The 16,505-nt window shown below is 45.7% G+C and overlaps 1 protein-coding gene across 1 annotated transcript; it reads right to left on the reverse strand.

Annotated features, from left to right (window-relative positions):
• Positions 1-986: 986 nt before the first annotated feature.
• LOC100192581 (Transmembrane protein 18) lies at positions 987-6,478 on the reverse strand. Its single transcript, NM_001137796.2, has 4 exons — positions 6,264-6,478; positions 6,023-6,128; positions 1,563-1,711; positions 987-1,443 (listed from the first exon to the last, which is right to left on the reverse strand). The coding sequence occupies exons 1-4, from the start codon at positions 6,402-6,404 to the stop codon at positions 1,348-1,350; spliced, it is 492 nt and encodes a 163-aa protein (NP_001131268.1). The 5' UTR covers positions 6,405-6,478; the 3' UTR covers positions 987-1,347.
• Between the last annotated feature and the right edge of the window lie 10,027 nt (positions 6,479-16,505).

Below are 16,505 nucleotides of genomic sequence, written 5' to 3' on the forward strand. Positions count from 1 at the left end.
ATTTGGTACAGCTTTTTTTAAGAGCTTTTCTGCTGGATTTCTGAATAATTTGGATTTCTGAAGCGTCAACGAGAATTTAGATATCACAAGAATAATTTGGATTTCTGAAGCTACCAACTACTAAGTTTTCTGCTGTAAACGAGAATTTAGATATCACGAGACTTGAGAAAGTTGAAGAGGTATGCACGGTTTAGAGTTTAGAAAATGACGGATTCCTTCCAATTCGATTTTTACAGAAGTGTTTAACTGTCAGAATTTGATTATGACGACTAGAATCCGGCTAGTAACAGACTAGAGACCTGTGAGCACTAGACTAAGACTATAGACCCATTCGCACAAATTTTGCTTGAATTCTGTTCAAATAATCGTAAACTAGGCATAGAACAATAAACTAGTATAATTTTATATAGAATATATTTGTATACTAGTACTATTATTGATCATATGGGGGAAACATTCATAGCCATATCTTTATTATAAAGAAGTGTGTCGACTATTATAGAACGTGTCATAAGTTATAGAGTAGAAATATGTACTAATAATACATAAAACCAATTTCCATCTACTCATCTATGAATTTAGAATAGGCTCATATCTAAATTTTGGAAAGTAGTGAAATGTAAAGTTCCAAACTAAATAACCTACTATATTAAATGAAAGATCCAAACGGTTCCTAAGAAATGATTTGGTAACCAGAAAATTGGAGGGGATTTATGAGCCTCTTGCTATTCAATTTTGAATAACAAGAAGATATGGTCACGAAATCAGCCCTAAAAGTAAAAAAAAGTAAAAGATCCAGCTGAAACATAATAGTTTTACATTTAGATTTTACTGCGTTTGTTCAGTGCAAACTGTTCTCCCTCCGCAGGCAGATGCGTTTTGAAGTTTTCTAAAGTCTGACTGTTTTGAAGTTGTATAATTTTACGAGTCTAAACTTTTGGTCCTAATGCTTTTAACAAATATATGCTTCTATAAAATTGTTCTTCAAGGCAAAATCTACTCGTATCACTTCCGCGTCTCATATTTCATATTTGTGATGGGAAACGAAACAGTGAGGCTTTGTTCTACAAATCTTGGCAGTTTCAATCAAGATTACATCCATGTTTACATCTACAATCTAAAACAAGATAGAGACAGGTACCATATCTATTTTTTTATGAAGTATGTCTAGCTGCTACTGTCCTACAGTGACCAGCAGGAACAATAGCTGTAGACACTCCTCGCTTATCCAGGATTTCCAACACTTAATTCTTGAGTGCCCTGTTGACAAGCGGCATACAAACTTAGAAAAGTTCAAAATCACTAAATCATTCGATTCTCCCATAATAAGGATTTTTTTCTCTTCTCTCAATCCTTCTTGTCATGAGCAAGTCGAGCCCGGTGCCTAAGTTCTGCTCTTTTCCATTTCACCATCAATCGACATAATGCAATGAGGCTGCTAATCTGGAATGATCAAAGAGCAGAAAGATAAACAACGTATATAAGCTAAATTGCAAACAAAAAAAGAGATGAATGCAATAGACAGAAACCTTTACATAAGGGTAAGCCAGATTTTTACTAACCACACTGACAATCGATATGACAATAAGGGGCCCAGACCAGACGACAGAGATAAAAACTCCAGAACGATCAAAATAATTCCTACTGGTAAAGCTCTTCCAGTTCTCTCCCAGGTATCTGTTCATCTTTTCAGCTAGATACACTCCTGAATCTGCATAGGTAAACCATGAACTGCATCAAAACCAAAGCAAATCAAAATATGAGGTCCCAAATTCCTAATCTTCAAAATCTCACTGTAGTTTAGTGTTGCGAAATAATGTGAGATAATATTCATACCAGATCGATTTCTTTATCCAAATACAAAAATAACTAATGCAATTATAGCATTAGAACTCTAATTGAGACAGTAAGAAAATGATGTGGATTTTTGTAGCCACAGCCACCGTAACCTAAGAGCCCAATTCATCTGCTGCAATTGGGAGATGCCCAGCCCCCATACTCTTTTGGTCGAGTGACCTTGCTCCATGCCACCAAGCAATGGCTGCCCAAAGCATCCTTTTTTCCTCTGCATAGAAAGCCTCTTCTAATTTTGTCAATGGACTTAATAGCCCAAGAAGGAAGATCCAATGTCATAGCCAAGTAAACCATCATCGAAGTGAGGACTGTCTGCACAAGAATTTTCCTACCCGATTTTGTCAGCAGGTCTGCCTTCCAATTTGGTAGCCGGCCAGCAAGTCTGTCAATGATTGGTTGAATGTGTTGTTTGCTAGGCCTCCTCAACATTAGAGGCACCCCTAGATATTTGCAAGGGAAAGTGTCTAACTGACAGGGAAGGAGATTATGAATGGCACCAATATCTGCATCCAAACATTGTATAGGGAAAACATTGCTTTACTCAATGTTTGTTTTGAGACCTGGTGCCTCCCCAAAAATCTTAAGAATGTCCAGAGTGATCACAATGTCCCCAGCTACAGGCCGGAGGAAGATCACTGTGTTGTCAGCATAGAGGGATATTCGTTGAAGGTCTGTCCTCCCAGCAAGGGGCTGAAAAGACCATCATCGACTGCTTTTTTCACTAAGTAGAATAAGACATCCATAACCAAGATGAACATGGGGGATAAAGGATCCCCTTGTCGAAGCGCCCTTCTATGAAAAATGGTGTGACTTGGACTCCCATTAAGAAGCACCTGAGTAGATGCAGAAGAAAGCAATCTGCAGACTATATCACACCAAACCAGCCCAAAGCCCAATTGTTGCATAGCCTCCAATAAAAAAGGCCAAGAGACTGAGTCGAAGGCTTTTGTGATATCTAATTTCAATATAATCCTTGCAAGTTTATGATGATGCAGCAACTTGGTGTTTGTTGGACAAGCATGAAGTTGTCTAAAATCGTCCGACCTTTGATAAAAGCACTTTGATTATGAGACACCATCTTATCTAGGTGTCCAGAGAGTCTGTTGGCAATAAGTTTAGTGATGAGCTTTGCAAATGAATGGACCAGACTTATGGGCCGAAAGTCCTTGACATGTGTGGCATCTTCCTTTTTGGGGAGCAGGGTAATGTAGGCTGACTTGAGTAGCTCAAAGTTCCTCAATCTTCTGCTCCAAACCGCCGAGGTTGCAACCAAGATATCCCCTTTTTGATCTGCCAACATGATTTATAGAATTTCCCAGTGAACCCATCAGGCCCATGAGCCTTGTTTGATGGTAAGGATAATATAGCTTTCCAAACTTCCTCCTCAGAGAAGGGACTTTCCAGCTCAGAGAGATCATGAGAGGGGATGCGAAGTTCTTCCAGATTAATGGTATGTTCTCGGTCAGAGGAAACCCCCAGCAGATTATGATAAAACTTGATTACCTCTCTCCATGTCCTCATGCTTGGTCAGGATCAGACCATCATCAGAAATCAGGCTGTTGATAGAATTCTTGCTTTTTCTATATTTAGCGTGTAAATAGAAGAAGCTTGTATTGCCGTCATCCACAGAAAGCCAGGTGATCCGAGAATGGATTCTAACCAAAGAACGCTGCAGGGATGAGAGGGCAACAATGTGAGCCTCCAGCTGATCCAACAACCACTTCTCCAACTCAGATAAGGGCCTGTTATCATGGGTGATCTCCAGTTGATGAGAAATTTCACATGCCAGCCCCAACTGAGAAATGATGTGGCCAACTCTTTTCTGACTCCAACTTTGTAGACGCTTGACAGTGGCACCAAACTTTCTTGAGAGAGATACAAATGGGCAAGAAGATGAGGAGATAGAGGTCCAAGCAGACTCGACCACTCCTAAGAAAGCTGGCAGTTTTGTCCAGTGGGATTCAAAGTGAAACCTCCTGCGCCCAGGCTTAAGACCATGAAGACCCAAAAGAAGAGGGCAATGATCTGAACCATCAGAACTAGCGCTTTGTAAGAGACAATTAGGGAATAACTGCTCCCAGTCTACAGTACATAACATTCTGTCCAGCTTGACAAGAGTAGGAGTATCTTGATGATTGGACCAAGTGAATTTCCTCCCATGGGCATCCTTCAAAATCCATGTTCATCCTACTGTCCAAGCCTTCTTCTCAATGACAACCTCTACTGAGGTGGGCAATGGTAAGTCCACGTTGTTTTGGACAGATAGATGGACACATGACCAAAATATGGAGCAATCGGCACCTCATTTATTCAAGTTGGTCTCTGCCAGGGCCAAGAAAAGGAAAGTATATGATGCCCTATCTGGTGAGTATTGGGTTCACGATATAAGAGGAGCTATTACAGTAACAATTTTGACTGAATTCCTAAAAGTTTGGGGTATCCTTGATGGCTGGACCTTGTATCCAGATCAAGATGACAAACTTATTTGGCTGTGCTCTCCATCTGGAGTATATTCTGCCAAATCAACATATGAGGGTTTCTTCATCGGCTCAACTTCCTTTAGGCCTTGGGAGAGGATCTGGAAAAGCGGGGCTCCAGGGAAGTGCAAATTCTTCATGTTGCTTGTGGCACATGGAAGATGTCGGACTGCTGACCGATTGGCAAAAAAAGGCTTGCCTCACCCACATAGATGTCTGTTGTGCGATTAAGAGGAGGAGACTTTGAACCATCTACTAGTTTCTTGCGTTTTTACCCGGCAGTTTTGGTTCAGCCTTCTTCAAACTATTGGACTTCAGAATCTATCTCCCCAACTTGGCACTTCCTCTTTCGATGATTGGTGGGATGGAGCAAGCAAGGCTCTAGTTGGATCATTGCAAAAAGGCCTAAATTCAATTACCATTTTAGGGGTTGGGCCATTTGGAATCATCGTAATCATTGTGTTTTCGATGGTACACAACCAATATTAGTGAGGTCCTCATTTTGGGTCAAGGATGAGATTCACCTTTGGAGTATGGCAGGAGCCCGTGGAATTTCTAATCCCCTAGCACTGCAGCCAGCTATTAGGTGATTTCTGGTCAGCCTGATCAGTCTTGGGTCATCTAGGTTTTAAGTCTTGTATAGGTTGTGTGGTTCTTTCATGTGGTGTTTTTTCTGTGTGGACTTGTATGAGATATCTCTTTACCTCTTTTTTTTTCTTAATATAATGATACATAGTTCTCCTGCGTGTTCGAGAGAAAAAAAGAAAACGATGTGGATTAAGGAGGACAAATTAGCAATCATCCAATTGCAAAACGACAGGAAATGTTTTTAATACCTGTGTCAATGCTAAACAAACTAATTTATTTACTTTAGTTAGTGACATATGCACTAGCCTGTGATATTAATCCCTCCGTCCCAGTATATAAGAGCAGTCCCAACCTAAGACACTACTTATAGTTTTTATAGCCTCAACATCATCTAGAAACTACTACTAGACACTACCTCTCCAATTTTGCAATACTTAACTAAATTTAATACTCCTCTTCTCTCATTGTCTTGGATATCGTGTTGAAACCAAATCTTATACAAGACTCAGTTTCTTACTCTTTCTATATTTAATTGTTTGCCACATCATTTTTTAGCTTATATGGCAGCTGAATTAATGATATAGAAACTAGATGACGTGGAGGGTTAAGACTGCTCTAAGGCGTAACCATCTCTGGTTCAAAGACCAAAAAATGTATTTAATTCTCTCTATCAACACTAGTATTACGGCATTGATGTACGTGTCTCTAGAGAGAGCACGCCTTATATTATGTGACAAAAACAAAAGATGATTATGCCTTATATTATGGGACAAAGGGAGTAATAAATTAGTGTACAAACATATACATTGCTCTTGGCCGCCTATTACTGAATAATATGATCGAAATCAATGTCAGATCGATTTTCCCTCCAATGGCTTCATTTCACACGGAAGGGTGTGAATCGAATGGCACCAACGGAAAAGAGCTAAACAAAATAAACCTCGATTAGAAATTGTGCTGACGGAATTTAAATCTACAAATTTATCTCGGGCAATTCTTGCTGCGGAATGTGGATGGAATTGTATACTCTTTCCCTCAGCAACTATGTGCTTGTTTATATGCAATGCATGCTTGGTAATAACAGAAGGAACAAAAAAACTCACAAGCAAGAAATAACAAGAATAGCTGGAAATTGGCATTCCTCCTGAACCCTACAGCAGTGAGCAGCAGAACCACATGGAATGCCATCAAGCACATGAGCCATGGCTCCTGAAACAGCAGCACATTCAAAGCGCAACACAGTGCAGCGCATGATATTTGTCAGCCCTGGAAGTGGGAGAGGAAAGGAAACAAGGTCTTGGTGATCCGGATGCGATCTCCTGTTGGCGGATCCGGAGAGAATACCGTCCAGTCAACGGCGCGGATGAAGGCGCGCAGGTTGTCGGCGGCGGGACCTATGCCGCGGCGGAGCTCGGAGGAGAGCGCCTGCACGAGGCCCGCTACCTGGTCCAAGTGCGCCGTCACGGCGGCCCGCAGCTCTTCCATCGGCTGACACGCGCGGCGGAGCTGAGTCGAACTGAAGTTATTTGCGTGCAGACAACTATATATTATAATTCTCAATAATCATGCGTAAAAGTAATATTCTATTCTTATCAGCAAACTTCTTTACCATATATTATAATTCTCAATAGTCATGTTTACTTCATATTTTAACTCTATTATATTTTTCTATTTTTTATTTGTCATATTTTAGTTTAAAAATAAACTAGCATACAAAAAATATTCGAAAAGTTGGTGTTATATTTTTCATTTCTCTTTCATACACATGCGTTGGTATATGTAGTACATAGGGTTGTTTTTGTACTGCGCCAAATTCACCGTTCATGGACCACTACGCTAAAATAGCCTACTATATGCAGTGATCCACTGCAGCAAACGTTTTACGCTATCTCGGTACCGTGCTGCGTAGAGTGTTCCACTACGCACAATTTTATCTTTAATTATTTTTCATTCAGGCATGTCCAAGTTCACTCATATTGTCACTCAAAACTATGTTTTACATTGTATATATTGCACTATTCACATAGTAGAGTTAAATATGGAAATAAGAATGGGTAAGATGATGGAGATAGTCTAATACTACCACTACAATACTCGACATACATAAGTTTAAGTTACATTGTTTAAAGTGTGCTACTGCTAGTGTGAAGGAGATGTGAGATTCCGCAGTGTGCATTAAGCTATCTTCAGCAGCACCATCTATATTAATTATCTATATCGGTTCTTTCTCTTTTAAAAGATTCTCATTTATATCTCCTTTTATATCCCGCAGTGTCCTCTATATTTTGTCCTCTATATGTAAATACCACATGTTCTTTGCAAATATGTGCAAATATGCGCGAAGCCAGAATCCGGCTCAACTCGGATAAATGCATTTTAGGAATAAAAAAGGAAGCTAACCCGAACAAGATAAAAGCAATAATGGAGATGCAGACTCTGCAAACAATGAAAGATGTATAGAAGCTCACAGACAGAATCACAACCCTCAAACAGTTTCATATCTGGTTCAGCTGAGTGCAGCCTCCCCTTCCTCAATCTTTTGCACTTGTCAGTCCATCCCCCACCTATTCTTTGCACATGGAACCAACTCGGTGACCTTACCCTTCGTCTTCCCGGTCTTCAAGGGTGAAGGTGCAGCTTCTAAACTGATCAACACGGTTGTCAAAGTCCTTATTCTGCCAATACAAGAAATAATGCTTGGCGGATACTTTAGTCCATGGAGTCCCTTCATAAGTCGTCCACGTCCATATGAATTTGCTCAACGATCGCATTTGGAGTCAACTGATGAATCTGCACCTTGTACTTATCTAAGACATCAGTCATAAACCGGTGGCACAACATCCTCGAAGACAATCACCCCCCTACTAGCTTCACCGCGGTCTCCAACCCTACAACCCTACCGGTCTTCGCTAGAAAATAACCCAATGCCTCCATCTCGTGGACCCTTCGCTTCATGGTCATCGACCGACCCAAGTCGTAGGTCTCTCTATCTGATGCATTAGAGGGCCACCCTCTCGGCAGACAAACCGGTCACGGGAACAGACAACGCCGCCACAACGATCACACCAGGCGGCGGCAACAAGAAAGTAGAATGAATACTGCCACTTGGAGAGGGATACATGACAACATACCAAGGGCAGAGGCGGCGCGACAATCTTCAGATGAGCTAGCCCAGAGCACGCGTCGACGGTGGTCGGCGGCGATCAGCGGCGGTGAAGATGAAAATAGAGAGAACCGAGCGTCGGGCACAACAGTACAAACAAAGAAAACCAACAACAACATATTTATAGACACTCAAAAAAATACATACAAAGTATGAACAATAATGCTAGTCCAATCAACATTAAATAAACTTCACACCCTTCGAGACAACTCAACCGATGATCGAGGGCAACGTTCGTACCATTCTCCATTGACTTCGGGATCAGCCCATTAGGTTGAGCCTCACCCTTAGGGCCTACTGTTGGGACAAAGGCCAAACCAGACCTCGAACCAACCATTGGGTGACCTCATCTAGAACCTAATTGATCCTATCTGTGAATGCAGGACACAAACGTGATCGGAGACCTCGGGTCCCCACACGGCCGACACGGGCCATGGCGCCGGGAGGCCCTCACACCCCCTCATATGCAACACCGATGGAGATAAAATTGTTCACCACGGGGGCTCATCACCTCAAGAATGTAGGCCATATAGAAGACCACCATGCCCACGCTAATGTTGACTCCCCATCTGTGCTCGTCATGCCAGCGGGAACATGCGAAGACTCCCAGATCTCGAGGCCAGCGATGATGAGGACAGGCGGGGGCCTAACGCACTAGGACCTCAACCTACATGTTGGCGTCCCTAAAACAACAAGGAGGGTGGAGCCCATAGGACAAAGAGGGCCCACCTGTTGTGGGCCCAGATCGGGCCATAGTCTAGACTTTCATGCGGGTAGATGTCATGGTGTAATTAGGTGCAGGCTAGTATTGTACTATGATTATTCTGTTGCATATCATATTTCGGGAATGTAATAGGTAACAATGAGTACAATTGTATTTTAGACATGTGTCCCTCTAGTTACTATAAATACCACCACTCGAATCCCAACAGGGACACGCTTGACAAAGACATTTGAGCTCTGAACCATCTGATTTGTCGTGCCACCTATCTCTCTTGTTCCTGAGTGCTTAGGCCCACATTTCCGGCCTCAATAGTCGCTAGAGTTCCATATTTTTTCCATCTATAAGGTTCTATCGGCTTAATTTATGTCTACTCTTATTTGTTTATTTTGCTCCAACTACAAGGGCATTGCAAATAAGTAGTCACTATAATTGATTGAATTTAGAAAGCTATCATGAACATATCTAATTCATACATCTATACTCTTTTCATGCATCTATGGATATTGTTTGATTCTTGTGGTGCTTTTTCTTACATATGCATCATGTTTGTGTTTTATTCTTTTTCTTTAGTTGTTTTAGCATGAAAGGGAAATGGCGTCAACAATTTCCTATAATCGATTTTGGTGTTTGACGCCCATCACAAATCTCATGGACTAACCAGTTTGCCTAGTTGATCATTTTTAGGTGCATAAAGTTCATATACATCAATTCTAAGTCGACTGTCCGAGATAACGTAGATTATTCCGGACATGGAAACTTTTTGGAAATTCACCTCTACACGGACTGTCTGGGCCCTTGCGGCGGACCGTCCGCGACACCAGGGTGAGCCTCGGACGGGAACACTGCAAAAACACACGTCAAACACTATGGACTGTCCGAAGGAGAAGCGAGCACCGTCCGGGACCAAGCTTGGACTGTCCAGCCTCAAGCGCGGACCGTCCGATCGTTGAAAAACTAGAAAAATCCGAAGCTGACGGGTTCGGTAAAATGCATTTTTAGCATTCTCGCGGATCGTTCGGGGAGCACGAACGGACCGTCCGCGACTGATTTATCTGACATCTGACGACGCATTAAATGCACTATAGCTATTGATATAGCCGTTACTGCTGATCGTTGCAATTTCAGTCGTTGAGGTGTAGGGGTGGACCATCAGGACCAGGGGCGTGGACCGTCCGCGGTTGGCAGGAAGGAGGCAACGGCTAAGAAGTGGTTGATGGCTATAAATACAACCCCAACCCCTCCATTCAACACATCCAAGCACTCTACTCGTACACATTCAATACAAGAGCTAGCAATCCATTCCAAGACACATTCAAAGCTTCCAAACCTCTCCAAGTTCCACAATTGAGACAAGTGATCATTAGTGATTAGTGACTTGAAAGAGTGTGATTCGTGTTTAATTTGTTGCTCTTGTTCTTGGTTTTCTTAATCGTGCTTTCTTCATCTCTTTCTTAACTCTCTAGTGACTTGTAAAGCTAGCAAGAGACACCTAAGTGTGTGGTGGTCCTTGTGGGGTCTTAGTGATCCTTGAGATTAAAGAAGAAGCACTCAACCGTTCTAAGTGATCGATTGAGAGAGGAAAAGGGTTGAAAAAGATCCGGCCTTCGTGGCCTCCTCAACGGGGAGTAGGTTCATTGGAACCGAACCTCGGAAAACAAATCATTGTGTTCATTTGTGTTGATCATCACCTTACGATTTGATTCTTCCTCTCCCCTCTCTCTAAGTTCTCTTGCTCACAATCTTTTGAGCTAGCTTCCAAAGTCATCCGCATTGATTGAGCAACTCATAGCAAGAAGAACTCTCTTTTGCACTCTGTATTCATTTTATTTGTTTCTAATCCTAATCCCGGGTGAAGATCGTGTTCAAAGTTTATAATTTACATGTTTCATCTATTCACCCCCTCTAGGTGACTTTCATAGCATATATGTTTATTGTGGCTTCCTAATTCCTCATTTTTAATCTACCATTATTTCTAACCCATTTGTAGTTGAAGGATGATAATGGTATAACACCATCATGTTTGACATGTCCTAGATATCATGTCATACATGATTTTCTTTTCAAAACTCGATATAGTCGAACCTTTACTCCTATAGATCCATAAACACACATGTTGCTCATGTGAGTACACTATTTATAGACGGCTGGAAATTCCTAAGATTGATGGAATCATGATACAGATCTTGCTAGTACAACATCTACCACTAAAATAATAATAATACTCGATCCAAAATAAAATTTAGAAAATACAACCATTATAATTGAAAGTCGCCTAGAAGGGGGGTGAATAGGCGAATCCTATAAATTATAAACTTTGAACACGAACTTCACATAGGGTTAGGATTAGAAACAAATAATAATGGATACGGAGTGCGGAAGATAGTTCTTCTTGCTATGAGTTGCTCAATCAATGCGGATAACTTTGAGAGCTAACTCAAAAGATTGTGAGCAAGAGAACTTGGGGAGACGAAGTATCAAATTGTAGGGTGATGATCAATAAAATGAACACAATGATTTGTTCCCGAGGTTCGGTTCCAATGAACCTACTCCCCATTGAGGAGGTCACAAAGTGAAAGGGAAATACGCTTACACCTTTTCCTAAATTGATTTTGGTGGTTGAAGTGCCCAACACAAATAATTGGACTAACTAGTTTGCTCTAGATTATGAGTTCTACAGGTGCCAAAGGTTCACAACAAACCAATATAAAGACCGAGAAAGGATTCAAATATAGAGAGCTAAAGTCAGCCGAAGTGTGCCCTGGTCTGGCGCACCGGACTGTCCGGTATGCCATCGGACAGTGTCCGGTGCACCAGGGACTCCAACTCCGAACTGCTCACCTTCGGGAATTTTGGAGGGCGCTCCGCTATAATTCACCGGACTGTCCGGTGGAGCACCGGACAATGTTCGGTGGCGCACCGGACTGTCCGGTGTGCCAGCGGAGCAACGGCTACCTCGCGCCAACGGGCGTCTGCAGAACGCATTGAATGCGCTACAGTGCGCGCCAGAGTCAGAGCAGAGCCAGATGGCGCACCGGACAGTGAACAGTGCCTATCCGGTGCACCACTGGACTGTCCGATGGCCTAGAAGACAGAAGCTCCAACGGTTGGAATCCAACGGCCAGGTGACGTGGCAGGCGCACCGGACTGTCTGGTGCGCCATGCGACAGCAGCCTTCACCAAACGGCTAGTTTGGTGGTTGGGGCTATAAATACCCCCAACCACCCCACCATTCATTGCATCCAAGTTTTCCAACTTCCCACACCTTACAAGAGCTATAACATTCAATACAAGACACACCAAAGAGATCAAATCCTCTCCCAAGTCCTTAGTTCATTCCAAATCAAATAGTGACTAGTGAGAGAGTGACTTATGTTCATTTGAGCTCTTGCACTTGGATTGCTTCTTTTTCTCATTCTTTCTTGTGATCAACTCAATTGTAACCGAGGCAAGAGACACCAATTGTGTGGTGGTCCTTGCGGGGACTTTGTGTCCCGTTTGATTGAGAAGAGAAGCTCACTCGGTCTAAGTGACCGTTTGAGAGAGGGAAAGGGTTGAAAAAGACCCGGTCTTTGTGACCACCTCAACGGGGAGTAGGTTTGCAAGAACCGAACCTCGGTAAAACAAATCATCGTGTCTCACACTTTATTTGCCCGCGATTTGTTTTTCACCCTCTCTCTTGGACTCGTTAATATTTCTAACGCTAACCCGCTTGTAGTTGTGCTTAAGTTTATAAATTTCAGATTTGCCCTATTCACCCCCCTCTAGGCGACTTTCAATTGGTATCAGAGCCCGGTGCTTCATTAGAGCCTAACCACTCGAAGTGATGTCGGGAGCATCCGCCAAGAGGGAGATCGGAACTGGCGAGAAGCCCGCCACAAGCCATGGGAAGGCTCCATCCGGGGAGTCCGCCAACAAGGTGAAGGGATCCCCTTCACACGACAAGTCGTGTCAGAGCGGTGACAAGAAGAAGAAGATGAAGACGGTGGTCTACTACGAGACCGACTCTTTGTCTCCATCCACCTCCGGCTCCGACACGCCGTCCGTAACTTCTAAGCGCCATGAGCGCAAGAAGTTTAGTAAGATCCCCCTACGCTACCCTCGCATTTCCAAACGTACTCCATTACTTTCCGTCCCATTAGGCAAACCACCTATGTTTGATGGTGAAGATTATAATATGTGGAGTGATAAAATGAGGCATCATCTAACCTCACTCCACACTAGCATTTGGGATGTTGTTGAGATTGGAGTACAGGTACCATCACCGGGGGATGAAGACTATGATTCGGACGAGGTCCCCAAATTCGACACTTCAACTCCCAAGCCACCACTATACTCCTCGCCTCTCTAAGTCGAGAGGAGTATAACAAGGTGTGGGGGATAGATATCCCCCGGGTCCACTAAAAGAGTAAAAGACCTCACGAAAGGCCCAAGGGCCCAATAAATCGTAAGGTCATTCTTTCGTGGGCCTGGGGAGGGGCAGCCAACAAAGCAGATCGACATGGGGCTGGATTGGTGCAAACCCGGACGACCCACAACGTCGAGCGAGCGACCACAACAGAGATTCGACTTTCCCGCGCTGGAGCCCCCATGCAACGGAGCCATGCGAGGATAAGTCGGCAGAACTATAGGGAGATAAACTAAAACAGTTCACTATCTTTTAGCTACACATTGTTATCATATCCACATGTATTGCCCCACGGTCGAATATATAAGGCCTAGGGGGCACCCCTTCAGATCGATCGACCCTATTACTTAGCCATCCATTTCGACTCTCTGTATTCTCAATTCAGAGAGCTCTCTTGTAACCTCATTCACTCAGCATACTCACCAGGACGTAGGGTGTTACGCATCTCTAAGCGGCCCGAACCTGTAAACCCTGTCCACTGTCCCTCGTGCAATTGGCACGAACCATTTTGCTACAGTCGCCGACACCGTCCTACTCCTAAAAACACCTTGAGGGGCAACCCCGGGTGTGCGGTCGGACCTAAAACACCGACAGCTGGCGCGCCAGGTAGGGGGTGTGTCGACGATCCAAGCTAGCTCAATGGCCATCACCTTCCACAGCAAGATCACCCTCCGTCCCGGATCCGTATTCTGCTTCGGAACAATCTCATCCGTAGCAGATGAAGAGGGAACTCTACACCGCATTGCGGATCCGCCGGAAAAGAAGTCTCCTCCAACAAACTCCGAAAATGTCGGAGAAGCGCAACCTCCAGCTCTCCAGAAAAAGATCATCTTCGGAAAGTTAGGGGTCGAGGGCCCGCTGACCCGGAGAACTCCATTGTCTACTTCTCCGACAAAAGAATGGACACAGATCGCGAGGAAGAAGGAGACCAAGGGGAAGCAAGTTGTTCTTTCCGTTCCTCCACCCTCAAAGGAGAATAGAAAGAAGGTCGCCACGACAGCAGCACCATTCTACCCTGACGTCCTCTTCATCGGGAGAGTGGAGTCACCTACCGTCTCCGACGACGAGCCGACTGCACCCGGAGAAGAACCGCCTCAACGAGAATCCCGCCGACGGAGGAACCGGCGCAGGAACGTTCGACGACATCACGCGACCGGAGAACGGGATCCGGAGCAACCTGTCTCGCGAGACGAGGTCTCGGAGATAGGAGAAACCCCGGAGGAACGCGTCTTCAAAGAACGAAGGAACTCCCGACGACGTGATCGCCGCCGGGCTCAGGAACAAGCCGAGCAAGACGCAAGGCAACACCGAGAGAATCCATTCTTCGGGCGCAACCTGAACCCCGACTTCGCCCGAGCCATGAACACGCCGAGCGAAGTCGGAGGAGTACTAGCTCGGATAGCTGATGGACTCCCTCGGACTCCCGACGCCGAGGGCTACCGACGACTGTTCACCCAGGCGGCCAACCATCTTCTACCGCTTGCTCACCCGCCGAATGATCTACGACACGCCATCAACAGTCGCCGAGACGCGCGAAGCTCCATCAATGCTTCGCGTGAACGGCGGCATGAGAACGAGATCCGCCGCCGGGAGGAGTACGACAGGGATCATGGCATCCCAGCTCGGAGCCAGGCCACCAGAACTGAGTCGGCAACAGCCTCAACTAGCGGTACTACCCGGGGATGGTCGAGGAACCACAACAACTACTCCCCTCCCCGAGACATATATCATCCCCGGCGACAGGAGGACACGTGCGGAGTGTCTGCTCTTACTCCGCGCCTCAGGGCCATCCATTGGCCTCCTAACTTCAAGGTATCCAATGTCGACAAATATGAACCTAAGCAGGATCCAGGGGGCTGGCTAGCCGTCTACACCACCGCTGCTCGAGCTGCCGGGGCGTCCGAGGACGTGATGACCGCGTACTTACCCATTGTCCTTGGGCAAGACGCGCTGCAATGGCTGCGACATCTACCCCGACACTGCATCGACGACTGGGGCGACTTCAGTCGATGCTTCACCGCCAATTTCCAGTCCCTCTCCGACAAACCGGCGCAACCGTGGGATCTCAAATCCATCAAGCGTCGGGGGGACGAAACTCTCTGGTCGTACCTCAAAAGGTTCTAGACCATGAGAAATCGTATCCCCGAGGTCACGGAGGCGGCCGTGATCGAGGACTTCTACCGAGGATCCAATGACTCGGCTTTCGTCCGAGCCATATTACAAAAGGCGCCAACTACTTCCGAGGAGCTGTTCCGGGAAGCCGACATCTACATCACCGTCGACGAGAGGGCCTAGGACCTCATCGGAGGAGCAAAGCCCGCACCGGCAGCACCACGACGCGACGCGAACCAGCAACCCGACAAACGCTGGGAGAAGAGGCCTCGCGAAGAAGTGCACGCCGCCGGACCACCCGCCTCTCGCGCCCGAGGAGGACCTCGCGGAGGCGAGCGCACACTGGACGACATCCTCGACGCCCAATGCCCGTACCACAAGGACATGCGCCACACTCTTCATAATTGCCGGGACTTCAAGCACTCCGTCGGGCACGGCCGACCCTTCCAACCTCTACCTCCTCCTCCGCCGAGGGGAGGACCAGATGAACCACGACAACCCCATCAGCAGGAGGAGGGAGCACGAGGAGCTTTCCCGCGCATTGACAGGGAGGTCAACGTCATCTTCGGTGGACACGGGTCGCAGGAGAACAAAAGGCAACAAAAGCTCAACGACCGCCAGATACTGGTGGCGACCACCGGTCCTCCCGCCCCATACCGGTGGTCGGAGCACCCGATCACTTTCACTCGGGAAGATCAATGGCTCAACTTCGACCATCCAGGCAAATACCCGCTCCTCGTCGATCCGGTGATCCGAGAGAGCCGGGTGAAGAAGGTGCTAGTGGACGGGGGGAGCAGCATCAACGTCACCTTCCCTCGGACACTCCAAGGCTTGGGAGTTCACCTCAAAGAGCTCCATGAGTCGGACACTCCCTTCTTCGGCATCGTGCCGACTGAAGGGGAATACCCGCTGGGCCACATCTACATGCATGTCACCTTCGGAACTCCGGAGAACTACAGAACCGAGTTCCTAAGGTTCGAAGTGGCGAACTTCGACTGCGGGTACAACGCCATCATCGAGAGGCCGGGATTGGCCAAATTCATGGCCATTCCACATTACACGTACATGATACTGAAGATGCCAGGACCGCAAGGAATCATAACTGTGCGCGCCGACTTCCAAGGCACCGCAGAGTGTTTCCGAGTGGCCATCCAAGCAGCCCTCACCACCAAGCCGTCGACG

This window comes from Zea mays, chromosome 6, assembly GCF_902167145.1.
Source record: "Zea mays cultivar B73 chromosome 6, Zm-B73-REFERENCE-NAM-5.0, whole genome shotgun sequence".
Lineage (NCBI taxonomy): Eukaryota > Viridiplantae > Streptophyta > Magnoliopsida > Poales > Poaceae > Zea > Zea mays.

Bases quoted from the DNA above. Each gene is read 5' to 3' on its own strand.
- LOC100192581 (NM_001137796.2), bottom strand. From the start codon at position 6,404: ATGGAAGAGCTGCGGGCCGCCGTGACGGCGCACTTGGACCAGGTAGCG. The intron at 1,712-6,022 runs GTGAGTTTTTTT...TTACCTATGCAG, and splicing joins ATTCTTGTTATTTCTTGCTT to ATTCAGGAGTGTATCTAGCT. The intron at 1,444-1,562 runs GTTAGTAAAAAT...TGATCATTCCAG, and splicing joins TCATATCGATTGTCAGTGTG to ATTAGCAGCCTCATTGCATT.